Below are 27512 nucleotides of genomic sequence, written 5' to 3' on the forward strand. Positions count from 1 at the left end.
AACCACACTATAATATGCAAATTAAACAAAAACAACATGTAGAATTTGTGTAATCATCAGAGGACAAAAACAAAAGCAAGCACACTTGTTTTGACGAGATGTTTTGTTTGGTAGCAAAGTCTAGTGAGTATAGTCCAGGGTACCCTTTTCATGTACAATGACTCACAAGTTTTGAAGATACTTTTCGAAGGGTACTTTGGGGAATTCACATTTTCGTATCTATATTCCTTGCCAACTACTGAAAGATATGCCAAAGTCAGAAATTATAAATTCCATACATTAAAATAATTGTGATTAAATGATTATGTATAGTTCCACCGACAGATTTCGATGTATCACTATTGAGGTTACGAAAAGGAAGGAAAATTAGGGCTTATATGGTCACAGTCTTAATACTCTTTCCACCAAAACTCCCTCTCTCCTACCATACTGTTGAAGGATACACCAAACCAAACTCATTTAGTAATCTCACCAAAATCATTGTTAATTATACAATAATGGATTCCTCTACCACTCCCCACCCAATACTCATTATAGAAATTACGTTCCTAATTGTATTTTCCATATTGTCTTTTATCACCCAAAATCTATAGTCAATTCTTTTTTTAATATGACTTTCTTAGGTCAAGGAAACCTTCACATATCATACTATACCCACTTCTACACTCCTTTTCTTATTGCATCATATCATATATCATACATATATTTCGATACATCTAATACTCTTACATTATTTTTATGATAATTTAAAAACAATTTAAATACATCTTTACCTTTTATTAATGTAAAATATTGTGATATAAATTCGTAATATTTCACATGTAATATGGAATGTGTTGTGTGACATTAACTATCCGAGTATATAGAGATTTTAAAAAATCAATTTCCATAAGTATATATTTTGAATAAAAGCAGAAAGTTAAGAATCCAAATTCTTAACATCCATGGTATATTAATGTTGAAATTAACTAAGTAACTCTAAGATAATATAAAAAAGTTGACAGCAGAATCCAGGGAAATTATAAACAATGAGATTATTAATATATAGTGTTTAATTAATAAGTAATGAATTATTCATCCATCAATCAAATATATTACCATTTTTGGAGCTTGACATAAATGAGAAGATAGAAGTGAAGAGTAAGTAAAGAAAGGTGAAGAGACAGACAGATAGCCCGCCGGTGGGGGATAGGTCACCCTCCATACATGGAACAGATGCTTCACTTAAGGAAAATGGTAAAAAGAAAGGTATTTGTTTTCTGATGATAAACTTTCCTTCTAAACCTATTAATCCAAATCTCCCAACAAACACTATTACATTCCTTATATATATATTTTTTTCTGATTTATTCAACCAAAAACAGGATGAACACTCACGGGTTTTTTCCAAAAAAACATTTTGCAATATTGATATTATTCGAAATGTCTTTTCTTCTAGAGTTTTGGTAAGGTTTTTTATTCCTTGGTTTGTATGGTACGTACAGAGGAGTCTCCAGAGGACAGAAACAGCTCAGCTAATAATACCTGAGCATATGAGGGAACCCAAAGCCAAGTGGGCCACCACCTCCACTCTTATTTTTCACATCTCCTTCAATGCATCTTTTCCATGGTTTTCTTTATTTAGTACTAATAAACGCACACACTAATCATCATCTCATAAACAACTTATTCTCTGCGTGCTAATTGCGAACTAGTACATTTAATTAATTAATCCCCACTTTTTTTAACGCCTAAAGTCGAAGATCCACACAAAATAATAACTTTACATTACGGATTAATCACCCTCAATTAGCAACTTTCCAAAAGGGTTTCATTGTACAACTCATGCAGAAGGTGAAAAAGTTAACGAAGACAGTCAAAACACTCCATCCACATACTTATTCACAATAATGAGAGTGGGTTTAATGTTTACGGTTTATCATGGTTCATTTATTCACGAGCCAGGTAGCAGTTGGGTTAGTGGACCCCACTCCTTTGTTTCTCACTTCCCTTTCCCCCTCCAATGAAAACCCGCCACGTAAGCCTTGGATTTTCACGAAGCAACCGACACCTCTGGATTTACCCACAGCCATTGACACTGATTAGTAATAACTAGTGTGACTTGTTCAGTCTCATATCGACCTCAACAACATCAAAGGCAATAAATCACACCATTTACCCCACCGATTCCAAAACAAAACCTGCTCTGTCTCAGACACAATCTCACAAACACACCGCAACACAACATAAAAACAACATTGGTAGTGTCTGTGTTACTCTCTCTCTCTTTCTCTCTTCTCTTTCTGTGTTGTGTCTGAAGCAAAAGCCGCCATGGATTGCCGCATCTATGGCGTCACCATCCTTCTCTTCCTCCTTCCAACCATCACATTCTCTCTCCCGCAAGGCCAAATAAACTCAAACTCAATCCTCGTGGCTCTGTTGGACTCGCATTACACTGAAGTTGCTGAGCTAGTGGAAAAAGCCATGCTCCTTCAGACGCTCGAAAACACGGTAATGAAACACAACATCACAATCTTCGCACCCAGAAACGAAGCTCTCGAACGCGATCTCGACCCTGATTTCAAGCGCTTCCTTCTCGAACCCCGCAACCTGCAGTCTCTCCAAACCCTTCTCATGTCTCACATCGTCCCCAAAAGAATCACTAAACCCGAATACCGATCCGGGTTAAGTAACCCAGCTCGGCCCACCCGACACAAAACCCTAGCCCCGAATTACCACCTCTCTCTCCAGACCGTTAATTCCACTCACTGGAACGTCGACTCTTCACGTGTCACCCACCCGGATTCCCTGACCCGACCCGACGGCGTCATCCATGGCATCGACACGCTCATCATCCCTCGCTCCGTACAAGACGACTTCAACCGCCGCCGCAACCTCATCTCCATCGCCGCCGTGAAACCCGAATCCGCTCCGGAGGTCGACCCGCGCACCCACCGCTTGAAAAAACCAGCTCCCCCGTCGCCGGCAGGCTCCCCACCTGTGCTTCCGATCTACGACGCGATGGCGCCGGGACCCTCACTGGCGCCGGCGCCGGCGCCTGGACCGGGTGGACCCCACCATCACTTCAACGGAGAGAGACAGGTGAAAGACTTCATCCAAACGCTCCTCCACTACGGTGGTTACAACGAAATGGCGGATATTCTGGTAAACTTAACGTCACTGGCGACGGAGATGGGACGGTTAGTTTCGGAGGGTTACGTTTTGACGGTGTTGGCTCCTAACGACGAAGCGATGGCGAAGTTGACGACGGACCAGCTGAGTGAACCGGGTTCGCCCGAACAGATTATGTACTATCACTTGATTCCCGAGTATCAGACCGAGGAGAGCATGTACAATGCCGTTAGAAGGTTCGGGAAGGTCCGTTACGACACGTTACGGTTGCCTCATAAGGTGACGGCGCAGGAGGCTGATGGCTCCGTCAAGTTCGGTCACGGCGACGGGTCCGCGTATTTGTTCGACCCGGATATTTACACGGATGGACGGATCTCCGTTCAGGGAATCGACGGAGTTCTGTTACCGCCTCAGGAGGAGGAGGCTGGGCCTGTGACCCGGGCCCAACCCGCTAAGGTCGTTGTTAAGCAAAGAAGAGGTGCGTTAATTGGTTGTTTAATTTTTTTTCTCTTTTTCTTCGCTTTTACTTTTCTTTTTGGTTCGTGGTGTTTGTTTGGTTGTTTTTTAAGTCAAGACGGGGAAAAGCTGATTATGATGTGCGTTTAATTTGCTTTTTTAGATTTAACTTATTATTTGCGTTTACTTTATATTATGCGGCTAGACTTGTGCTAGTTTTATTTATTTATTTTTTTTCAATTATTGATTAAGGATTGGTAACGCATGTGTATAGTTTATTGTTGTATAAATTTTAGTGTATAAGCTGTTTATACAATCAAAGTTTAAAATAGGATTAAATAATTTTCATACGAAATTCTTATATCTTAGTTGAAAATAGATTGTAGCTAAGATCAAAAGTTGTAGTTTCTTGATTAGGGCGTTTGGAATATGTGAGAATTTGTGCAATGTTATAAAAGTTTAAAATGGATTCTTAAGTTTTAAGAAAGAAGTGTAAAAGTTTGAAGAGTGCAGTGGCACCACTCAACGTATCGAATTGCTTGTTAGGTCAAGCTTCTGAAGGGTGAAAAGAAACTTTTGAGAAAAGTTGCGTTCTTATGGTGCTGATACCAATATTTTATTGTCCCACCTATACCAACAAGTATCATCTTCTACTTCTAACCTTTTGCTTCTCAAATGCTTCACCATTTCTCACTAAATTAGTAAGTTCCTACTTTGTGCATGCTTGCATGTAGAATTTGGGAACTAGATGAAGAATAGAGATGAATGACGTAAAAGAAAATTATCCAGATAGGATGAATTTTTTGTTGGTTTAGATATTTGTGAGCTCAACCTTTGTAATCTCCATCTACAAACATGTTTGCTTGTCAACTGATTTTTTCTTAATTTCTCTGATACTTCTGGTCACATGCTAATATGTATATAAAGAAATTATCTGTCTTATTTCAGTAAATTTTTTCTTAATCTTAACTGATTAAATGCTTTTAGTTTCTAAGCTAAAGTTTGAATGGCATGGCAGGAAAATTGTTGGAAACAGCGTGTTGGATGCTTGGAAGCTTTGGTCAGAATTCCAGATTCATCTCTTGTCAATAAACTGCTCTTATCAGCATGCTAGCAAGACTCGTTAAGAACGAAAATAGTGAGATTCTAACTCTGTATCTCATGTTACGTGACAACTATATTTAGCTTGGTAACTGGATCTCGTTGACTTAATTAAGGATTAATTATGAAGAGAGTATTCTTGCATGTCAACTTTCATCTATTTTGTACAATAATTGAATTTTCAAAGCTAAAATTCTTGTGGCAGTATAAAAATCTGCTAAGTTGGTGTTCCCTCTCTACCATGTGGGCTTGAATATCAAATTCTAAAAAGTATAAAATATGCAAAAGTAAACTTCATTTATTGTTACTCTTTCATATCCATTTTGGTTAGTTGCTGTTGGGGTTAGTTAATACATTCTGTAACAATTGTTTTGTATTAAGTTGACCTTCAAGTTAGTTAATACTTACACATGGTTGGATGCAGCTGCACAGGAAATTCCAAAGATGTAAAAAGTCAACGGAATGTGAAGGCCAGGTTACATGAAAATGGTTAATAGCAGGTTCTATGGGTTTGGTTTATATTCCCCAGTTTTTGTGATGCTCTTTTTCTTTTTCCTTCTCGATTTTCTCCTTGTGGATTTGGGTCTTGAACTGGAGAACAAAAGCTTCTTCTTCTCAAGTGTAGTAAAACAATATATAGTGCATATATGCAATTTAGATTCAGTTCTTAGCAGTGCTGCCACAAATCGTTAGGAGGTTGTGTCTGGTGGGATGAGAAGGCTTTTATGTAATAAGATGGCAGGGAAATCTGTGCCCGATTCAGTAAGTAATTTTACAAATGGAAATACAGTAATAATCGATCAATAAAATGATTCTTTTCTGTATTCACAGTTTGTAAATTTCCTCTTCATCCCTTTCTACCATTCATCTCTCTATTTACTCTAAAACGAGTTATAATTGGTTCTTTTAGTTGTAGAAACATTACATAATTCAGTGCCTCTATCGTATATGATGAAAAGCATGATTTTAGTCCTCGATGATGATTGAAAATTACGAATATAACGTCCAATCACAAAACCTCATTATAGCTATAAAGTCTGCCAGTCAACGAGTGTGATCTAACAACACAGATAAAAACAAATATGGCCAAGAAGTCTTCAACCATTTTAACTGTAGACATTCATATAGTATAACCCATGTGATTTTACAGTTCTTTTTTTTTTAATTTATTGTATGAATATTTAAAATAGTAAATATGATTTACAACATTCTGAATCTGAAAATGAAAGGTACATCACCTCTTTACTGCGGATTGGCAAAATTCAAATATTTTACTCACTATTATTACTGTTATTATTATTATTATTATCTTCAGATTGCTCACTCGTGTGCCGAAGAATTTGGGGCCATTTGTTGAGTTGAGAAGTCACTTTCTTAGTTTTTAAGCTCACAACAACCACAGGCCCACGCAGATTTGGATCCTCAAACATAATGCAATTTATAAAGTAATAATAAATCACAGAATTGTAATGGTTGGTGAGTGATATTTAATTTAAGAAAATATAAACAAATCCAATAATGAATATATTATAATTCACTCATTTCTCGTCAATTTGTGCATATATATAAGATAGTGTGCCCTCAATTAAGAACATCCGAATCTTGGGAAGGTGTAGGAAGCCTTCCCCTTAGTTAGGGCGATTAAGATCATGAATTCCCTAACCGAAAAAAAATATTATTCATACTGATACAATGAATAAACATAAAGAAGTTAAGTTCAATCTATATAATGAAACCATATATAAAACATCTTTGAAAAACTGAAATTAATTTAAATAGAATTAATTCATGTTATCCAACTTATTCTTCTTCATATCTATTGGTTCATTTTCCCAACAATTGAACTTTTCCCAAAACAAAAGGAGGCAAAAATTGATAAAGTTTTACGTAATTTAGAATGAACTCATTCAATTTTCTCCGTTTGGAGTACTTAATATTGCTCATCCAGGTAAAACATCATTTCGGCATTCATGTCCTTGCAGAAGAATATCACGGAAGAAAAGAGTAACAGCTCAAACCAGAAATAAACGCTTCATAAAATAGCAAGCAAAATTCTAACTTCTAACGTGGACAGACTGAAACAATCTACAGCCACCACAAGTAGTCAATCCATGTTCTCCTTGGAAAATTTACTAAAACTCAAACGTGAAGTTATGAAGCCTGAACATCAATTACATGAAGAGCATGGTTCTATACAAATACTGCTAGTGGCTCGACAGAAAGGCAAGATGTCTAATATTTCACCTTTTTCTTTTTGGAGCTTGAGCAACCTTTTTCCCAGATGCGGAAGCACCTTTACCTCTACCAGCCGATGCCTTCTTGGAACTCGAATTACCCGTTCCCTTCAGTTCCAACTGTACTTGCGTGGCTACATGAATCAAGATGTATAAATCATAAATCACTTAAAACTCCAATAAAGCAACCTCCAATGGCACATGACGAGCACCTACCTTTTGAATTCAAGCTTTGAAGTTCTGATTGCAGCTTCTCTCCCTTGGTGATGCCTTCTAATGCATCACAAGAACAAAAATTGTCAGAAGCAATCAATCAATATTAAAAGAATAATAATAAAACCAAATAACTTACCCAACTCTTCTGTATCAGAGGTGTTCTCTTCTTCACTCTCGTCCAAGGTGTCATCTTCATTTTTGCCTCCTTCCTCGGCTGGTTCAAGTATAGCAGCAATCCGCTTCTTAGGGGCCTTCTTTACACCAGGAAGTGTGATTTGGTCGGCAACTCGAACCACCCGAGATCTGCTTTGCTCTTTATAGGCTTTTGTCAAAGCTGACTTAACAGCAGGCTGGATCCCATCTAGTGGATTAGATTGACCCTGATGCATGTAAAATCAAAACATTAACCCGAGGTTGATAGTAGTTTGTAGTATAAAGAAAAACATCAAATATATTTAAGGAACCTTGAATTTTGATAACTCTACTATAGTATCAAAATCTTCCTGACTGATAGAGTATGTATTCATGAATTCCACAACTTGTTGAACCGCTTCAGCCTGGTCATTATTCCGAAAGGGCAATTAAATTTTGTTCAGCATTTCAGCTTAAAACATTTGGAATATTTAGAATCAAAGAAACACATATACTTCCAACCTTAGGCAGGGTTCGTAGGGGTTCAGTCAGTCGTTTAAGAATAAGAGTAAGGTATTCCATGCGAATGGTATCCCTGCAAACCATTTAGTGAAGCGTGACTATAATCACTCTACTAGAAACTGTAGTAATGGAGATCACTGGAGATGTAACTCTAGAAACCTAATAGATAAGCCCACATTGTACATATAAAACGGAAGCACCAAAAGATTGGCATAATATTCAAAAATATAAAAAAGATGACACAATGTCACCGGATTTTATCTGCATTTTATTTCTTTCCAAAATCACCAAGGTTTACAAATTTGCATGTATCGACAGAAGCATTTAGCAAGTGACAATAAACTCACAAAAAGATGGGATCTGAAGGTAAAATATTGAATTCATATTTACCTTCCTGAACTGGATTCACGAGAAGCAAGAATGTGAACATGAAGATCATCCAAAAGCCTAAAGTTTTTACCCATTGTCGAGTTCTTCCCCAGCCACCCACCAAACCGGTTGAAATTGCGTTCTCCCTGCAAATATAATACGTGTTATGATAGAGAACTACAAGCAAAATCAGATGAGTTCAATGAAAAGACCAGTATAAAACGACCCACAAAAGCCCACCATGAATAGGGATAATCAAAACAGGTCAATCAATTCACCCCGCCAAAATGGGTTGGTGGCATGACTGAACCCACCAACCCGCAAAAACAACCAACGCAACTCATAATCAACCGAATCAACAATGGACTGCAACTCCTAATCCACCAAGTCAACAACGGGCTGGGATGACTTGCTCAGTTGATTCCTTTCAATTTGAAATTCTAAAAGTGAGGTATTAGGATTGTCATTATATCATCAACGATTTGTGTTTGCACGTTATGGTTATCAGTGGTTTGAATTTTTTTCATTTTCTGTTTATATTTATTTAGTGATTAACTTGTACGGTATAGTTTTTTAACCTACTTTAATTATTTCAAGTTTTTAAAAATTATATTAACCTAACCTGTCTGTTATGGAATTTCCAAACAATGAGGTTGGGTGGACACATTTTGACACCCTTAACCATAACTATAGTTTATGATGTAAAATCATCCTTGACTCCACTTTAATGTTTATTAAGTAAAGATATTGCAGAATGGTAGACAGTTTTACATCTTTAAGTATCTAAATAGGAGAATGCAATGAAACCAAGTCATGAGCCAAGCATACAAGACATTAATATAAAGACATATAACACTTGTAAACTTGAGATAACGCCAATTTTTTCGAGGAGAGACCTAGAGGAGATTGGAAACTGATAAGTCATGAGCAAACACATATAAAGAACCATGACGCTACCTCCAACCAAAAATCTTAATGCAATAGTTTTGTGGGTCTTTTCTTCTTATATGTTTTTATTCTTGTATATTTTTACACGAGATGTGAAACTCCAACACATACTTAACTCTAATGAACTCCCCCTCAAGTGTGTCCCTTTGACATTGGTTATACTCTCCCTCGATGGAAGTATTCTTCACCCAAACCATGTTGGTACACATTTGAGCTAGTCACTACGACCAACGACTTTGATTGTTAAGTATTTTTTAGGGAAGACACCAGGCAAATTTAAGAGATATAAGTCACGAGTAAACCCATATATGGAATCATGACATCCCCTTCAACTTAAAACCTTAAGGAACACTCTAATCAGATCCAAAACTGCAGAATATAGTAGACTGAAGTGAAAGATGGGTTTCGCTGGAGATGGATGCCTCTGTCACTCGGGTAGCATAGAAGGAAGGGACTCTGGTGCTCTAGTTTTCAAAGGTCCGTAAGTTAACTTTGTCCTCACTATAGCAACCCTTCTTTATGGGCAAAAAAATTTTAAAGGGCTGACACGTGAATGAAAAATGAACTCATCATATACTGTCACTGCTGAAGGCTTCTCAGCCACACGCTGAATGTGCCATTGATAACTATGTTCTCCCCCTGAGCCCAAAATAAAGAGGGCAGCAGGATGGTAAAGACATACTGCAACTGCCAACACAATAAATTTTTTACCTGTTCAAGTATTTCTCTTTGGCCATGCAACAATGATGCACTGAAACAGACAAAGATGAAAAAGTGAATGGATAAAAAACTAGATAGAGCAAAATCTAAAAGAAAACTGTTATTTGCCACATCAGTTACAAGGTTACATACGGAATTATGCATGTTGCTGTACAACTAGCTTGAGAGAGCTGCCACTGTCTATATCTGCGAATCTGAACATTCACTATATCCCCATCAGCAATAGACTCAGCAGCACGGGCAATCAGGTTCATGCGTTTTATCCCATTGTCATCCTTACCGGCCAAGCTTGGTTTATAATTAATATAATTTTCCTGCAATGAATAATACCATAAGGAACAGTTATGAAAGGAGTACTTGAAACACAAGCCACATTTGCAGCATTCAAGAATACGAATGTTCATGGATCAATTTAACCTAGGGCAGGTTTCAGATATATTTTCAGGATAGGGAATTCTAACAGATAATTGGTATAACAACTGATTGAAATCTAAAACCATACCAATTTTAAATAAGCCATTCTGCAATACTGTTCATATAAATGTACACGTGAAATCAAATTTGAAAGATGTTAATATAAGAAGTGCTATCCAAGCCATTGTCCACCAAGTTCTTCAGGCTATTGGTCTTCAAAGATAATAATTTAAACAAGCTAAATTGATAAAATAATGAAAATGAATTACCAAACCTGAATAAGAAGAGGAACAAGATCAGGATCACTCATGCTAAGGTTTATCCTCTCATCCATTTTCAACTTCCCAGCATTAAAACCAAAAAGCCTACAAGAAAAGAGATGTTGTTGTGAAATTGAACTTGGCCACAACCTTCTGAGCAGTTAATCCTTCAGATTTGAATGAAATCTAAGCCATGCAGAGCGCCTCCAACTTGGCCACAACTTCATATTTTATTCCAAGGGAATAAAATATTGTTCAGTCCATTAAGGAGGCCCATTGAAATTCTAATGCTACGAACGAAGGCATGAGATATTCAACAGTATATAATGAGTTTAAAGACTAGTACAGAGATAAAATATATATTATACTTATCAACAGCCGTGAATGGTGAAATGTCTTCATCCTTTGCATTGGTAAGAAAGCGTTGTCTAATGTCGTCATAGTTGATAATTGACATAGAGAGGCTCATATACTGTAACTGATTTACTGCCATCCGCATATCTCCATTAACTCTTTCTGCTAGTTCCTCAAGAGCAATCTGAAACAATCATTGTGAACAATTTAAGAAAATAGGTAAGTGAACGCAAAGAAAATATTTCACAATTTGAGATGGATATAAATTATTGGAAGTAACTTTGAACCCTCGAAGTCCACACAATTAATCCAAAATAAAAATCCTCACAAACAAGATGGAACTTCGTAAGTCAAAAAGAAATCACCTCATTGACTTGAAGCCCTTCAGACTTTGCAACATCCATCAACCTCTTTGCCATCTGACATGAATAAAATATTAAGTTCAAAACTCTCCGTCCTCAGCATAATTGTTTTTTTAACATGCAAAGGAACTAACAAACTTAAGAAAGTAATGCTACATGTTGCCGAATAGACCTGCATTTTAGGCTATGCAGACTACATATAAAAACTAAGATAATCTAATTTCCAAATGCAATGAAGCACATATCACTTAACAATAATAATCACTTTTATGATCTAGAACATGGTCATAAAATTGCACGAGTTAAAGATCCCAACTCCTCATTTCAATTTAATTAGGTAGCAGGCTATGAAGAATTGTGGTGGAGTCAAGTAAAACTCAACCAAACTAGCAAGTTTGTGATCAAGTTGGCGAGACTATTTGTTCTTTTTCTTTTAAGTGAAACAACTCAAGTTGTGTTGTTTTGGCTTACAAAGAAAGAAGAAAAAGCAATTAATGTGTAGTTCGCATTTCTCTCTCCCTTTCTCTTTCTTGTTAATAGAAATGTTTTTTGTTGCAGGTTGCATCAATTGTCTTGTGGAGGAAGCCAGGCGGACAAAGAAGCAATAAAATCATGACACTTGGATTGTTACAATCTTAAGTAAAAAAAGTTATACCCAATCTATTAGTTATATCATTTGGCCTAGTAATAAACATTGGATCCAACACTTCTCCATTCATGACAGTACTTCTAAGGTTTGTTGCAAGATTTTGGGCAGTTGAAGGTTGTCATCATGGTTATCGAACAATGATTTGTTCTACTCCCTGCCTTTTTGTGGGATTGCATAAAAGTTTGGAAACTCCACAAGCATGATCTTCTCCTCTACCCACTTACTTTCAATTTAAGGAAGACATTGTGCATTTTAACTGAAATCTGCACAACTATTGAAATTAATCTCTCCTTGCATTATTGAACATAAACTAAAATTTTATTTTCATATTTACTTCTTATAGTCCGAATTTACTACTTCTGCAATTCCTATATTGTTAGTACCATCTTATAATCTAATATACCTAGGAGTGTATAAAAATTCAGCAAAAGGAAAAGGGAATGCCTCTCAAATGTTAAAAGTAGAAGTAAAATGGTACATATTAGGTGGAAACACAATAGATGAAGATATAAATGGAGTCATAGTATGGAATCCTTATGTCTTAAGCACAACAAAGAAACATGTTACACACACACACACACACATATATATATATATAATTTACATTGCATTAAATAGAGATGGGCCTAGATCCATATAGTAAAATACATCTAGCACTCTCCCTTAAGTTAGAGGAGGGTGGGAAAGGTTGTGGGTTCAACTCCCCCCACTAACACTTAAGAGTTATAAGGTTGGCTTGACAGGTTTGGAAGGGAGGGTGAGAGAGGTTGTGGATTCAACTCCCTCCACTAACAAAATACTAACAACTAACATGTGCCGATCAAAAAAAAACTCTACCTTAAGTTGGCATATATATATATATATATATATATATAGAGAGAGAGAGAGAGAGAGAGAGAGAGATACATAGATATATAGATATATATAGTAAAGTACAGCAAACAAATGTTATTGCTAGACTTGTTATGAATTTGCTACTTCACATTGCTTGAGCTTATTTAATGGTAATGAACTACTAGATTTGTTAACTTAATAGAGGATTACTATTTTGCATTGTTATGAAATTAAAATGTTCAACCATTATGTTATTTATAAATATTTTGACAATCTTTTAAATATTTATGAACTCTCATGAGCCTATGAACCTCTCACAGGTTTATGCAAACTTTGAAGTTTGGCAATCTTGATATAGAGAAATAACTCAGTATTGAGATTATACACCCCATCTATGCCATAGAGGGGAAGCAAAGAAAACAGGATAACCAATAACAAACTATTTGCCAAAAAATAACAACTGACTGTCATCATTTCCCTCCCAAAAACAATTAAATTAGCTCCACAGTTGAGGCAAGGTATGTAACATTTAAAATAGTTATATTTGGCTGGAGGTACTTCATTTAGCACCACCCAATAATGACTAACTATTTTTATTGATAAAAACAGAAAGACCTGCTGCTTTGTAGGCTTCCGAAAACTTAGAAGCAAACAGTAGTTCACAAGGCTTTTAAGTTTCTGGCTGTAACGGTCATTGCAAATGCAGATAATAGGAATTTTTGATATCTTGATGGAAGCAATAAGATCAGCAACACCACCCCTATCACCAGCTGACATCCCATCAACCTCATCCATAATTAGCACAGATTTGGTAAGCTTGGACCTGAAATTTATAATTAAAACGATTTAACAAGGTGCATTATGGACTCAAAACTTACATGTTATGATGAGAGATCAACCGTTCCATATTAGCACCAATAGACTCATTGGTTACAAGCTCCTTAACAGAATTTGTCTTGCTTCCACTAATTCCTTTCTCAATTTTGTTATCAGCTTTTCCACGGCTATCACTAGCATTAACCTTCAATGCATGTATGGACACATGTGAGAGAAATTACATGGCAAAATAGATTTATCCAAATATACAAATTTACCGAGAAATATTGCAACCTCTATGGCTTGGAAACCAAGCTCCTGACAGACCAACTTTGCTGAAGTTGTTTTTCCTATACCAGGGGTTCCACTTAACAAGACAGCTTTTTTCAAACCAGAGTCATTTTGCTTTTTACCCTTTGTTTTGTTACCAGTGTCCAAAAATTGTTCATGCCAAGCTTTTAACCAGTTACGTAGTTGAACAATCTGTACATTACATTTAAGGAAGTGAAAACTGATTATTCAAGTTCAGGTATACATTAGAACAGAATATAACCGCTAAAATATGCCAATGAAGACTAGTGATATACAAGTGACTGGTTCCCTATGACATCTTTTGGATCTTTAGGTCGATATTTCTCTGTCCACATGACAGAAGATTGAACAGTAGTAGCAGCCTTTGGCTTAGCTTGCTTAGAAGGTGAGCGTGAAGACAGAGGAACTGCATTTGTTCATAAGGAATGCAACTCAGAACGTACATAAACAAATACCCTTTGATTGTAATAAGTTAATTTGAACCTTCTGCTAATTCATGAATATAAAAAAATGATAGTTAAAAGAACAACCAAACAATGCAGAAAATAGAAGCAGAAAGCATAAACTTATTAGGGCTTACCCTTTACTTGCGATTTCGGAGAAACTTTTGACGGGGATCCTACTGCAACAGCCTTATTCACAGGTTTCTTTTCTGCCTGTGAAGGAGCTTTTGCAGGTTTTGATGCACGAATAATATCAAATAATCCATCCTCCGTGAGGAAGGAAGTTCTATATAGAAATATAAAACATAGGTCGTATTACAATGGAAACAAAAACTGTTTGAAATGCTTTGTAACAGCATAAAAAATAATGCTAACCCTAGCTCTTTGGCCTTTTCAGACTTCCGTCCCCCAATGTCTTCATCACATAGCAAATAATTCTGCAATGGAGGGTGTTAATCACATACTGATTATAAAATTAAAACACACTTGAATGCAAAACCCTTATCCAACCGTTTTCTTGCTGACAGATCCAGTGACTCGACCACCATGGCGCTTAATCAAATCTTCAGCTTCTTCACGTTCCAAACTGTAATTGTGCAGAATAAAAAATGTATAAAAACCTAAACTAGAGAAATATGATCTGTAGACCCAAACTTTCAAAAATAGAATGAGAAACAATATTAAAACTAATAGTGGAGGACAAAAGATGAGCAATGAACAAACCAAGTTCTGAACAAGCAAGTCAAGGAAAATATGAGAAGGCTACGAAAACAATTTAGAATTCAATTACCTGTCCAGTGTTCCACTAATCACAAAAGTCAAGCCAGCTAAACAGTTAGGAGCACCTTCAGGGACTTCCTGACACACAAAAGAAGTCTCAATTCATTGACAAAAATTTTTTTAAAAAATAAATCAAAAAATCCAAATGCTTGATAAATCTGAACCTTTTCTCCTTTGTGTGGAGGATCTTTTCTTTCTCCAAAATTCATGAATCCACCCCTACCACCTCCTCTACCTCTCCCACCACTTGATCGCCCAGGTGCTCCCCTTCCACCACCACCCCTTCCAGCAGATTTAACAGCAGACACGGCATCTTTGTCATCATCTTCGTCACTTTCTTCCAAAACTGCAGATTTTTGGGGAATTCCTTTACCTGATTCACTCTTTAATTTTTTTTTCGGAGTGGTCTCAGCTAACTTCTTTTTATTGGTGGGCAAGACAGAATCATCTCCAACATCTTCATGAATTTTCTTAGGCTCCGGTATATCTTCACTGTCCTTCACATTCTTTCTTTTAGCAGGTAACTCCTGCGTTTCTTTCTCATCTTTCACCTTTTGCTTGTTTGTGTTAAAATATTTGCTAGTTACCCTTCTCCCTGAGATTTCTTGACCTCCAGCCACCTGCAAGAAGAGCAAAAATAATTTTCCCTTTTCCCTTCAATAATTTTCTATACATTCAAATACCCTACCATCCCAAATGATAATAATTAATTCCCTGATTCGCCAAGCACCGGAAGAAACCTACAACAATATTCAGCTGAAAAAGATAGAAATACGCGAAAAAAAAACAAAACAACGACATAAAAAGTTTGCTTTTATCCATTACTTATACAAGCAAACAAACCCGTAACAAAAAAAAAGGTATCCCAAAACGATATTGTTGTTCTGAGGACAATATAAGAACCAAAGTTTCGCATTCTTCAAATTCCATTATTTTTTTTCCATGCATGCCCCCATTTCCATTAACCATTGGAAATAGAAACTAAACATACACTCTGACTTCAAAACTCACTGCATTTAAAAATGAAAAAAAAAAACAAAAAATAAAATAAAATAAAACATACAGCAGCAGCACACTAACATTTTTATCGGACTGGGGTTTATCCGAAGAAGGCTTGGATTGATTGGAAGGCTTGGAGGGAGCGGCATTGTTGCCCTTGTCATGTGATTTCATAAACCACTTCCTTATATCACTCTGCAATTCGACAGAGAGAAAGAAAAAACATAAGGTAACAAATTTCAAGGTGCAGAGAAAGATAATCGAAACGATAACGGTTTTTAAGAGGCGAAGAGAAGAGAAAGATAGAGAAAATAAGAACCCTAACTTACCATCTCTGTTTAGGGCGGGAGAACAGAAAGTTTGCACCACCTGAATGCAGACTGTGTTGTGACTTCACTCCAAAACAGCAATATTATAAGTTATTTTATTTATTATTTTAAAAGAGAAAAAATAACTTCGGCTAATTTTAAAATGAAGACTTGAAAACCCATAAATATAAAATATTAATTTTAATTCAAACCAGAGAAATAAAGTCAAAGTTACTAGAACATATATATAATTAACTTTTCTTAGTACCATAGAAATAAAAAATAAATAAAACAGAATCAGTATTAAATAGTATGTATGTATGGTTTAATATATTTAAGAAAATATATGTTTATTTTTCTTCAGAAAAAAAAGAAAGTATTTGTGGAAAGTAATATGTCTTATAATTAATATTACTATTACTATTTTATGATATGTAAATATTCTCCTCAAAATTTATTTATTTTTTCTTTCGGTACAGAATTTAAAATTTAAAAATATATTTAAATTTATATTCAACTATTTAAAATGTGATGATTTGGTTTCTTTTTTGTTTTCAATATTTACATTTAATAAACAAATAATGCGTATTTATTTATTTCTGTTTTGACATTTTTAAGGTACTGACTTATTCTTAGGAAGTCAAAATAAATGACATTTATGTTTCTTAAATACTTTAAACAAAAATAATTGAAAGACGTTAGTTTAAAAAATCATACTTTCAAAAGATTGAAATATAGTCAAGTTATTTAAAATGTAAAATTTAACTTAAAAAAATAAATTTCATATTAATTTCATTAATTTTTTGTCGTAAAAATAATTAGTTTTGAAAATAAAACTTCTCCCGTTTGAATGAATGAGAATTTTTTTTCCTCTACATATATTTTGTTCTCGTTTCTGTTGTTTTTCCAATTTTTTTAGAATTTTTACAAAGAAGTTATGTTTCACAAAACTATTTATTTTCGGTTTTTCATGCTGGAATGGTGAATAATTATTGTTTTTATCATTTCTCTCCTTCAATTTCCACCTATTCGCTCATTGTACAAACGTATTTCATAAAATTATTCGTCTTTCATGGTAGTATTAAGTATTTTATTCATGGTGGGATTAAGTATTTTATTTATATCATGCTAATATTTTTTTAAATATAATTTTGTTGTAAAATTGAAATTTATTTATATTCAAGATGGTTATGCTATTTGTTTTCGTAATTTTAGAAAATAACTTTTATAGTCCATTTTATTAAAAAAACATTAATTTTTTTAACGAGCAGCATTTTACTATAGCATCTATCTTTTTACACGTTTTGTACTTTCCTAAAAAGAAAGTTTGTGAATTAATTTTTTTTTTAAGTGCAGTGAAATGTTTCACTGAAGGTAAAAGCTTGTAAATGTTGAGTTTTACTAAAATTAAAACATGTTGAAACCTTATTTATTTCTATTGAAATTGAAATCCATGGTATTGAACATTATACGTGGCATTGAGGAATTTTGTGAAAATCAAAAGGTTGATCATCTTTGCATGGAATAGATGCAATTGTGTGGTATTTTTTATGGTTGAGAGGGAGAGTGATACAAGTTAGGTGAGTGTTTCTTTGTATATTTTTATTGAAAAGTTTGGTCTTACTTGACTAAATATTATTTGTCTTTATTTTCATTGCATGCTAACAATATTGATGTTTATGGTGGTCACATTCAGGGTTACCTTGTTTTTTTTAATTGGTTGTTGAATAAAAATTCAAGAAATGTGATGCAAATTCATTTTATTGATTTTCAGTGGAGAAGATGTTTGTGTTTAAGTAGATTAATAAAGTCTAATGAAAATTCTTATTGGACATTTAAGATAACTAAGTTATCGAAATGTGAAAATTCACTTTAAAAGACTCGACTAGAAATAAAAGATGATGAATTTAAGTTTATGAAAAGAAGAAACAACCTAATGAAACATAAAACACAATATAATAAAACATAAGCTAAAAAATGAAATAAAAGATGAAAAATCAAAAAGGAAAAGGAAGGCAAGGTGGTCACATCACTTGGGGATCAAAGCCACCTAAGATAAGTGGTGGTGCAGATAAGTGGTGGTGCAGCCACTGGAACATAAGTTTGAAATAAGACCACTAGTATAAAAATCGTGTACAACGTCGAATATTTTGGGCTTTTAAGGGCGAATTCGCGAACGACGTCATATTAGAAGACGTTAAATTGACGTCGAATTTTGTTAATATACGACGTTAATTTGTCTTCGAATTTTGTCAATATACGACGTTAAACAATTTTTTTTTGTTTTTTTTAATTAATTGTTATCCTTTTTTACAACTCTACGAGACCTGAAAAGCAGAGAAACAACAAATTTCAGTTTTTGGTATTTTATAAAGCAAGAACTATGAACGTGTAGTGTAGTATCAACAACAAACAACAATAACCAACAAAAACAAGTTCAATCAAACAACAACAACAAACAAATTCAACCAAACAACAACAAACAAGTTCAACAAAAAAACAACAAACAAGTTCAACAAATAAGTTATTCAAAACAAAAACTAACCTTCAAAAGGTGGGTTCGTCGAAATAAAGTGTCATCACCAGTGATAAAGAAAGCAGAATATGCCCATGAAGGACAAGAGCACGAAAGTAATTGGTCAATAACATATGAGCCTAACCATATAAGGGATCGACACTACTCTCTACCCAAAACCTTAAGGCAATGGGTTAATGAGTCTTTCATCTTTATATAGTGATCTACTTTCTCATTTATATCCAATGTGGGACTTAGATTCATACTTGGATTCCAAATAATCAATTGTTAATTACAAACAAAGTCCCACATCAGATAATACAAGAGATGGACATGAGTTTATATACACAAAAGATACCTTCATTGGTAAGAGGCCTTTTGGAGTGGTACCAAAAGCAAATTCGTGAGCGGACAATATCTTACCAATATGGAGATCTATGTGTGTATGTTGACCCTCCCTACAAATGGTATCAGAGCCCATGGTTCAAGTCTGGTGATCGGGTTCAGACGAGTATGTCCCTCCATGGTAAGGTGAAGCCTTGACAGGTGGCCAGTGACAGATAGCTAGATGTATCATGAGAGGTGGAAAGCAATAGATGCTTAGTGTTTGACCATGGATCGTGAAAAGAGAGCAAAGAGAAGTGGCGACCATGGTGTACTCGAGGATAAGAAAAGACTTCCGCTGTAGGGGAGGTGGAGGTAGAGAACCATAGTCCTTTGTTTGAGGGGAGGATTGTTGGGTACAAACAAAGTTCTACATCAGATAAAACAAGAGATGGACATGGGATTATATACACATAAGATACCTCCATTGGTAAGAGGCCTTTCGGAGTGGTACTAAAAGCAAATCCGTGAGCGGACAATATCTTACCAGTGTGGAGATCTATGTGTGTATGTTGAACCTCCCTATAAATGGTATCAGAGCCCATGGTTCAGGCTTGGTGACCGGGCTCAGACGAGTACGTCCCTCCATGGTAAGGTGAAGTCTTGGCAGGTGGCTGGTGACAGATAGCCAAATGTATCATGAGAGGTGGAGAGCAATAGATGCTCAGTGTTTGACCATGGATCGTGAAAGAGAGCAAAGATAAGTGGCAACCATGGTGACTCGAGGATTAGAAAAGACTTCCATTGTAGGGGAGGTGGAGGTAGAGAATCATAGTCCTTTGTTTGTGGGGAGGATTATTGGGTACAAACAAAGTCCCACATCAGATAAAACAAGAGATGAACATGAGTTTATATTCACATAAGATACCTCCATTGGTGCGAGGCCTTTTGGAGTGGTACCAAAAGTAAATCCGTGAGCGGACAATACTTTACCAGTGTGGAGATCTATGTATGTATGTTGAACCTCCCTACAAATGAGATATTTTACCCTTATTATCATGATAAAAAAACAAAATTATTTACCCTTATTTTCACCACAAAATTTATTAATACAACTGGTAATGACATATTTTACCATGAATTCAGTAATGAATTAAGAGAAAATGTCAACCCTTCCTTAACTTTTTGCCTTGTAAATCTTAGTTTTCTTTTAGTTTGTTAAGTGGTTGCACCTTAAGCTTTAATGAGATATTTTGATCACTAATCCCTGCTTTCATGTGCTTAAAGTGGTTGGAAGAAGTCTAGGCATCAAATGAAGACACTGGAGAGCAAGGAAAGCAAGAAAAACAACAAAAATGAAGAACCATAATTCTGCTGAAGCTAGCCCGGGCGCCCCTGGTCTATGGGGGCTTGAGCGCCAATGCATCAGGACCGTCGTGCGCTTGAGCCCCCCTCTTTCTGGGGGCTTGAGCGCCAACTTTGCTAACATGACATATTTGCCCTATTTAACTCAGAGGCGCGAAGAGCTTGGGATCTTTTAACACTCATACGCGTTTTCTCTCATTTGGAGCTCTTGGAGGCGAGCTAGGAGCTGTGGGAATAGTCCATCTTCTTCCTTGGGTCTTCTTTGTTCTTCCATTTCCATCATTGTTGTAAGCTCAAGCTCTCCATTCATGGAGAGTTAGTTTCATTATTGTTGGGGGATTGATGCAGCCACCAAACTCTTATGTATTGCTACTGATTTGAATATATTTGATGCTTCTTTCATGATTACTAGTATTTTGTTCCTTCTCTTAAAGCTTGTTGTGACATTACTATCCATGGCATGATTTTAGGGTTTGCTTGATGTTGGGAAATATTGTGTGAACCTAGAATTGGAACAAATTACCCAAAGGGAATTGTATCTAGGGATAGAACTTGAACTTTTGGTTGTCTTAGGTCTCAAGTCTTAAAGCGGATTAACTTGTTAGGTTTTCCAAGGAATTAGAGCTTAATAAGGAAGTCTAGGCTCTTTCTTCCAAGGGATTGAGTTTGAGTAAATTAGCAGATTGATATTAGTAAGTAAATGAAGAATGTGTAAGTTTACATGCATTAGAGTGAAGTGGGTGAAATCATACCCCCAACAATATCAATTCATATCACTTATAATCTTATCCATTTTCAAGTGTTTGAGTCATCAAAGATCACTTTTACTATTTATGTTTCATCTTTACTTTCATTGCATAAAAACTCGAATTATGGAATCATTCTTTAGTCTAAGTTAGTTCGAAATTATACAATTGTTCAGTGACACGAATCTTTTGTGAAACGATATCCGGTCTTACCAGTTTATTACTTGAAACGATTTGATACACTTGCCAAAGCCTTAACAACCACCGTTCTTCAACACTTTTTGTTTTCACGTACACATTAACCTTTTATTTCAATTTCAAGCATTCCTGGATGATGTTAGATATATAATCAAACCACAAATGTAATCACATGACAATAAATATATATATATATATATATATATATATATATATATATATAATCCAAAAAAACTAAAAACATATTTCACTTTTATTTTATACACTGTTATGTTTCCGTTCTTTTTATTTATATACAACTTCATGTTTTACGTTTGAGAATAAAAATAATATAAAATAAATGAATAAATTAATTAAGATAAAATCATCGAAAAAAATGTGTTAAAGTATTTAAATCAAAGCTTATATATAATTCATATACACATGATTTATTCTCAATAAGGCTTTTTTTTCTTTCATCTCCATAATTCTTAAAATATCATTTGACTTTTGGAAAAGTGACTTCCAAAAATTTTGAATTTTTTTTGGAATATATATGATAATTTTTAGAATAAGCTTTCGTAATATAATTTCTATAATAAGTTCTCGAGAATTCATTAAATGCTTTCCGAAACCAATTTTTTTAGAATAAACTTTTTGGAATATATATGAAACGTTTTAGAACAAGTTTTCCATAGACATAAATGCATTTCGAGACGAGGATTTATAACAAAATTTGCAGAATAAACTTTTTGGAACATAAATAATAGCTTCCGTAAGGAGTTTTTTTTTTTTTTCAAAATGAGCCTTTTCTTTTCTTCTTCCTCTCACAGAGAACAGTAAAGAACAAATGCACAATAGTAATGACACAACGCGACAATGGCTATAGCAACGATGACAATGACTATAGCAGCGATGATTACGAGTAACATAGGCGTGATGCAGTTAAAAGGGGTATTCTAGTTTTTTCCAATTTCAATACCAGGTAGTTAATAATAATGGGGTGCAAGAGGAAAAAACCTAAATGTCACAATGGGCAATATTTTCAATGCAAATTCTTCCGACATCTCCATATTTTCATCCTACACCCTCATGAATATAAAATGGTGTATATAAAATTTCCATTTTATCCTTTGTGCAATTTAAAAGTGACAAATATTTTTCAAAATACATAATCCAATAGTAGTTTTTTTTAAATGTGAAAATTGATTTTCAAATTATATAATCTAGAAGCTTCTAAATTATGCATTATTTTCTTAAGAAAATAATTTTTGAATTACACAATTCAAAAGCCACAAATAATATCCCGATTGCACACTTCATAAGCCATTTTTTAAAAAAGTTTCCAAATTATGCAAAATATCCTTCGTTTTTTTTGTATAAAATACCCAAATGTCATTGACTTTCAGATTATCCAAATCTGAAGATTAAAAATAACTTTCATGCAAAATAACTTTCAAAAGTTTTGTTTTTTAAATTGTGAAATTTGGAAGTCTTAAAAAAAAACTCTTCCAAATAATATAATTCAAAAATTAGTTTTTGTTTTTGAATTTCACAATCTCAAAGTTACTTTTAACTTTCAGATATACAGTACAGGACGAAAATTATGGAGATGCTGGAAGAATTTGCCTACTTTCAAACAAATCCGCATTTTTACTATCTTTTTAACGCAAACCCTTTGTTCCAATAATATTTACTTTCAATCTTCTGGCTAGCACAGAATTACATTAACCTTCTAAACACGGTCACGATATTAAGTTAGAGGTAGTAGTTGCTGTTATCCACTCCCGTTGCAGCTAAGTTCATTGAAGAACAATTCATATAAATAGAAAATTTCGAATATCAAACCAAACCAAAGTAATATTTTGGATATTCATTCTTCATTTTGATAATCAATAAAAACACTGGTAGCCACATATAAAAGTTGTTTATCAATGGAAACACCACCAACCACTGTAATGGTAACGTGGAAGCAAAACTTGTTACATAATTTCAATTTCAAACCAGGAATTTAAGACTCATTATTGATAATATTGAATCAAAACCCTCTTCAATTGCCAAGTCAACATAGCAAAGAGAATCTAAAGATTGCCAAGTCAACCTAGCAAAGAGAATCTCATTTCAAGTTGTATACTGCAACAAAAGGCATGAGAACACTTCCTATCCATAGTCTACCATCCTTCTCCTCCACTTCACTTATCGCTCTAACAACTTTCCCCTCACTGTCCTCCAATATCTGCAATATTCTACCTTCAGGACTATACTTCATAACTACTGCATGTTGGTGACCTCCTATTTGTAGCATGTAATGAAATTTTAATGGTATAGGAAGCTTGAGTATGATTTTCCTTATCTTTGGGTACAGACCCATATAGTATGGATACATATACCTTCTACAATGAAGAGCTACCCAAAAATCACCATCTTCATTGACTCTCACATTGTCAGGAAATCCAGGTAGAGTGGCTAAAATCTCTGAAGTCCCAGCCTTTTCTCCTTTCAGCCAGTATTTACGTAACCTACATAACAGAAAATGGTTTGAGAAGTTGACTTTTGCAGTAACTTGAATTCAGATATAGAAGTAATTGCTATCAGCTGACAGCAACAATCAATCAACTGGATTTGCATCATTTGCAACCTAGAGAGATATATTAGTATCAGGCTTTGAGTAAATAAGAACTAAATTTCTTATGCCCAATTGAGCATAAAGCATGCTCATGTAAAAAGGTAAATAACAAACATTGGGAGAAATTCATAGGTTCTCCAAAGCAAGAGAAGATTTTTGTAATTAGAAGTGTAGCATTTCGATATTGTGTTTAGTCAAGTGGAAAACACATTGATGATGAGGTTGACTATATGAATCACATGGTGTCATTCAGCTTGGTTAAAGATCAAATATTACAAGATTCATTTGTGAAACAGAAAAAAAAAGCCAGAAACTTTTCTTGCTTTAAGAGCATATAAGAAATTCTACATAAAAGATTAGCATAGAAAACGCTGAAATATGATATATTAGATTCACCTGCCAACAACCCCTTCACACAAGACAAAGAAGGAACCATCCTTGCTTAAGGTAATGCCATTTGGGAATTGAATGTTCCTAAAAAGAACAGTGGTTTCCTTAGTGACTAGGTTGTATTTCAAAACCCTGCCACTATCATCCCCAGAGAATACCAGTTGAAGGAAATTCCTGTACAACAATTATGTCAGAATCACCAGAACAAAACAGATGAAACAATACAGTACAAGCATTTTAAAATTCCAAGCCCTGAGGTAGTAGATTGGATCATTCTCCTATATTATTCAAATTTCTCATTTCTATAAAATGTAGGACGCCCACAAACTCCAACAATAATAACCTTTACAAACATTTTAAACAATAACATGCCATTTCTTTAAACTGAGCATGATTTAGAAACAAAAATGACCAAATAGTGTATTTATAGTTATTGACTAACGTGTATAACACTCACCAATAATATCACGCCCACACCTCCATTAACAAATACTAATGTAGCACTGCTATAATGTGATGTGTGGCAACAAGTTCAACATTCCTAATTATGGTATCAGTATTCCCTTTTCAGCAGTGGTACATTATAGTTATGTTAGAATACTTTTATCTAAAACGGTGACAAAATAAAAACTTGCAACTCTAATGACGATCAAAATCCTACCTCCTCTGATAATGAGCACTGCTCTCTGTAAAATAAACATTCCCTTCCCCATCGACATCAACATCATTAGTGAATTTCAGTGGAATCCCTTCAGCCTCAGTTACAAGAGATGTTGCTAAGCCACCCTCAGGCCCCACCTTCAAGAGCCCAAAATATGCATCTGCAATGAACAAATCACCTGTTTTCTTGTCAAATCTGAGCCCCAAAGGCCTTCCACAGATATGCTCAGTCTTCACATAACTAAATGGGGTTGCAGATGCTACTGGATTACATATCTCCGACCTGTGTTTAGAAACAAATCATAACTATACAGTGGAAACGATATTGTATGCAAACTTAGCCACAATCTGGATGAGGAAAAAGGTTAACATTTAGTCATCACTCCAATGTTAAAGATTTGTGCTTAAACTTAAATAGAAAATGACACTGGCATGTAAGGTCCATCAATCATGTCACAAGAAGGTAGCGTTTCACAACAGTATCATGGAATATGATATGTGAGGTAGAAAATCAGAGACTAGGGGAAAAAAGGTTTGCATTGATAGTTCTGTTAACATCTTCAAGTAAAGAATTGATAGATTTTCATCCAATTAAGCCATTCATCTATGAATGCAGCTATGATGGATTTGAAATAGGCTGTTGAGTTACAAACCTTTCATCGTTAGAAAAACTTATTTTCAAAGTGTCAAAGGGAACGGGGTGACTCACAGGTGCATAGTCACCCCCCAAATATTCCAACGTTTTTAATATTCCTTTATTAAAATAATTGTGGCACACCCGAATTACTGGCTTGTTTCCTCTGTCGTTAATTTAATATATTTACTGTTACTAATTTTATTCAGATTACGAGCTCAATGGATCAATGACCAGTGACACTCTAAAGTTTGTGCATCTAATGAATTATTTAAGTTCTAATAAAGCCCAAAATACAAAATACTGAAAAAAGAGAAAAAGACTCTAAATATATATATAAACAATGATATTGGAGGAAGTTGAGTAATAAAAGCCTAGATAACCACCTTTTATTAAAATCTTTCCAACATCCTCAACTTTAACACGTGTAACATATTATAAGATTCAAGTTGTTACTATAAAAAAGTCAGTTTAAACTCAGATGTCTCTTTAAAAAGCCAATAATATTATAATACAAAGTTTGCAAAAGGAGACTCTTCCGCGGTCTCTAAATAGACATTCTTAAATCTAAATATTCTTTTTTTTTCTTATGCATTTCAAACCCAATCATCCAATTGGATAAAAAAATCCCACAGAATTGCGTCAAACCACCGTCTGCATTTGATATTTTCAATAGCTAAACTAAAAAACATTTTTCTATTATAAAAAAACTAGTAACTTAAGTTAATTTGAAACCTTACGTTAGGGCTCTACCTTATGATTCTGGAATCATGTTAAGAAATTAAGTAAACCAAACAAAACAGGACCTGTAAAATAAAAAAAGTATTTATCATATAAAATGCACAAAACCATACAATACCATTAATAAAACTGTCCTACGAAATAAACCTAGTTAAGAACAGTAGTGTAGTAAGAGTGAGGGAATGAAGTGAGGTAGTACCTATTGGGAGAGGTATAGGCAAAGTCAAGCCAAGAGTGAGAGTTCCAGAAGACGATTCTTCCATCAGCAAGACCAGTGTAAGGGCCACGACCAAGAGGATCGAAAGCAATGCTCTCTGGTCCCTGCACCTCGTTCAGGAACTTAATCTCGGACTTCTGCAATAGATTGTGTTTGTCTTGGTCGGTGGGAATGTCCGACCATGGGGGAAGGTCCACCCTCTTGCTCTGGAATTCCGGGAAATGGGCTATTGGGCTGTGGTGGAAGGGGTCCAGCCCACAGTAGAGAGCAACCAAGAGGAAGAAGATCGCAAGACCTCGCAGCAGAGTCATGGAAAAGTCGTTACGAGGAAGAAAGGGTTGTTGGATCAAACAAACTAATAGCAGCGTGGGTTGGGTAGGTGACCAAGCATTAGCCTCGTGACCACCTAAAACACTTCAATGTCCAATGCATTTTTTCAACCTCCATCAGACAGCCTTCTTTCCATTATTAAATTCACCACGTTCTTAATATTTGTTTGATAAAAATCAGGATTAAATAAGTATTTAATTTTGGATACATTGGTTTTTAAATTTTAAAATGTTAATTTTTTTTATGTTGAATGTATTTTTCAAATAACATTGATTCAAAGTATAAACAAATTTCAATTAAGTTAAAAAAATTTAAAAAAAAATTGAATTCAACTTTTTTTTTATTCAAAATTTTTCATTCTTATAATATTAATTTTTTTTCATTAAAGATATTAAGTTTCTTCTCAATAAAATTGTTTTACTAATAGATTAATTTTGAATTAATATT

General features: G+C 34.7%; 3 protein-coding genes across 4 annotated transcripts; 1 reads left to right on the plus strand and 2 right to left on the minus strand.

The window, feature by feature from the left end:
• Nucleotides 1–2122: 2122 nt before the first annotated feature.
• On the plus strand, nucleotides 2123–5492 carry LOC108340676 (fasciclin-like arabinogalactan protein 15). The gene is made up of 3 exons (XM_017578194.2): nucleotides 2123–3589; nucleotides 4586–4705; nucleotides 5093–5492. The coding sequence occupies exons 1-2, from the start codon at nucleotides 2311–2313 to the stop codon at nucleotides 4657–4659; spliced, it is 1353 nt and encodes a 450-aa protein (XP_017433683.1). The 5' UTR covers nucleotides 2123–2310; the 3' UTR covers nucleotides 4660–4705; nucleotides 5093–5492.
• Nucleotides 5493–6673: 1181 nt separating this feature from the next.
• On the minus strand, nucleotides 6674–16424 carry LOC108340513 (replication factor C subunit 1). 2 transcript variants are annotated; one of them, XM_017577963.1, is made up of 22 exons: nucleotides 16362–16424; nucleotides 16114–16227; nucleotides 15198–15653; nucleotides 15044–15111; nucleotides 14764–14839; nucleotides 14629–14690; nucleotides 14391–14539; nucleotides 14086–14216; nucleotides 13793–13981; nucleotides 13582–13703; nucleotides 13298–13505; nucleotides 11203–11256; nucleotides 10852–11021; nucleotides 10498–10588; nucleotides 9942–10123; nucleotides 9801–9840; nucleotides 8163–8287; nucleotides 7773–7845; nucleotides 7583–7675; nucleotides 7255–7498; nucleotides 7119–7172; nucleotides 6674–7036 (listed from the first exon to the last, which is right to left on the minus strand). In XM_017577963.1, the coding sequence occupies exons 1-22, from the start codon at nucleotides 16362–16364 to the stop codon at nucleotides 6909–6911; spliced, it is 2832 nt and encodes a 943-aa protein (XP_017433452.1). In that variant the 5' UTR covers nucleotides 16365–16424; the 3' UTR covers nucleotides 6674–6908. The 2 variants fall into 2 exon arrangements, with proteins under 2 accessions (XP_017433452.1, XP_017433451.1); XM_017577962.1 differs by having other exon boundaries at nucleotides 7119–7175.
• A 6885-nt stretch (nucleotides 16425–23309) lies between these two features.
• Nucleotides 23310–27175, minus strand: LOC108340835 (protein STRICTOSIDINE SYNTHASE-LIKE 3). Its single transcript, XM_017578437.2, has 4 exons — nucleotides 26718–27175; nucleotides 25145–25426; nucleotides 24490–24657; nucleotides 23310–23986 (listed from the first exon to the last, which is right to left on the minus strand). The coding sequence occupies exons 1-4, from the start codon at nucleotides 27044–27046 to the stop codon at nucleotides 23584–23586; spliced, it is 1182 nt and encodes a 393-aa protein (XP_017433926.1). The 5' UTR covers nucleotides 27047–27175; the 3' UTR covers nucleotides 23310–23583.
• Nucleotides 27176–27512: the final 337 nt, after the last annotated feature.

The sequence above is a fragment of the Vigna angularis genome, chromosome 5, assembly GCF_016808095.1.
Source record: "Vigna angularis cultivar LongXiaoDou No.4 chromosome 5, ASM1680809v1, whole genome shotgun sequence".
NCBI lineage: Eukaryota > Viridiplantae > Streptophyta > Magnoliopsida > Fabales > Fabaceae > Vigna > Vigna angularis.

Bases quoted from the DNA above. Each gene is read 5' to 3' on its own strand.
- LOC108340676 (XM_017578194.2), top strand. From the start codon at position 2,311: ATGGATTGCCGCATCTATGGCGTCACCATCCTTCTCTTCCTCCTTCCA. The intron at 3,590-4,585 runs GTGCGTTAATTG...ATGGCATGGCAG, and splicing joins CGTTGTTAAGCAAAGAAGAG to GAAAATTGTTGGAAACAGCG.
- LOC108340513 (XM_017577962.1), bottom strand. The intron at 9,841-9,941 runs GTATGTAACCTT...TGTCTGTTTCAG, and splicing joins ACAGCAACATGCATAATTCC to TGCATCATTGTTGCATGGCC. The intron at 7,846-8,162 runs GTAAATATGAAT...AATGGTTTGCAG, and splicing joins CGTGAATCCAGTTCAGGAAG to GGATACCATTCGCATGGAAT.
- LOC108340835 (XM_017578437.2), bottom strand. From the start codon at position 27,046: ATGACTCTGCTGCGAGGTCTTGCGATCTTCTTCCTCTTGGTTGCTCTC. The intron at 25,427-26,717 runs GTACTACCTCAC...TTCTAAACACAG, and splicing joins GCCTATACCTCTCCCAATAG to GTCGGAGATATGTAATCCAG. The intron at 23,987-24,489 runs GTGAATCTAATA...TCTGTTATGTAG, and splicing joins TGTGAAGGGGTTGTTGGCAG to GTTACGTAAATACTGGCTGA.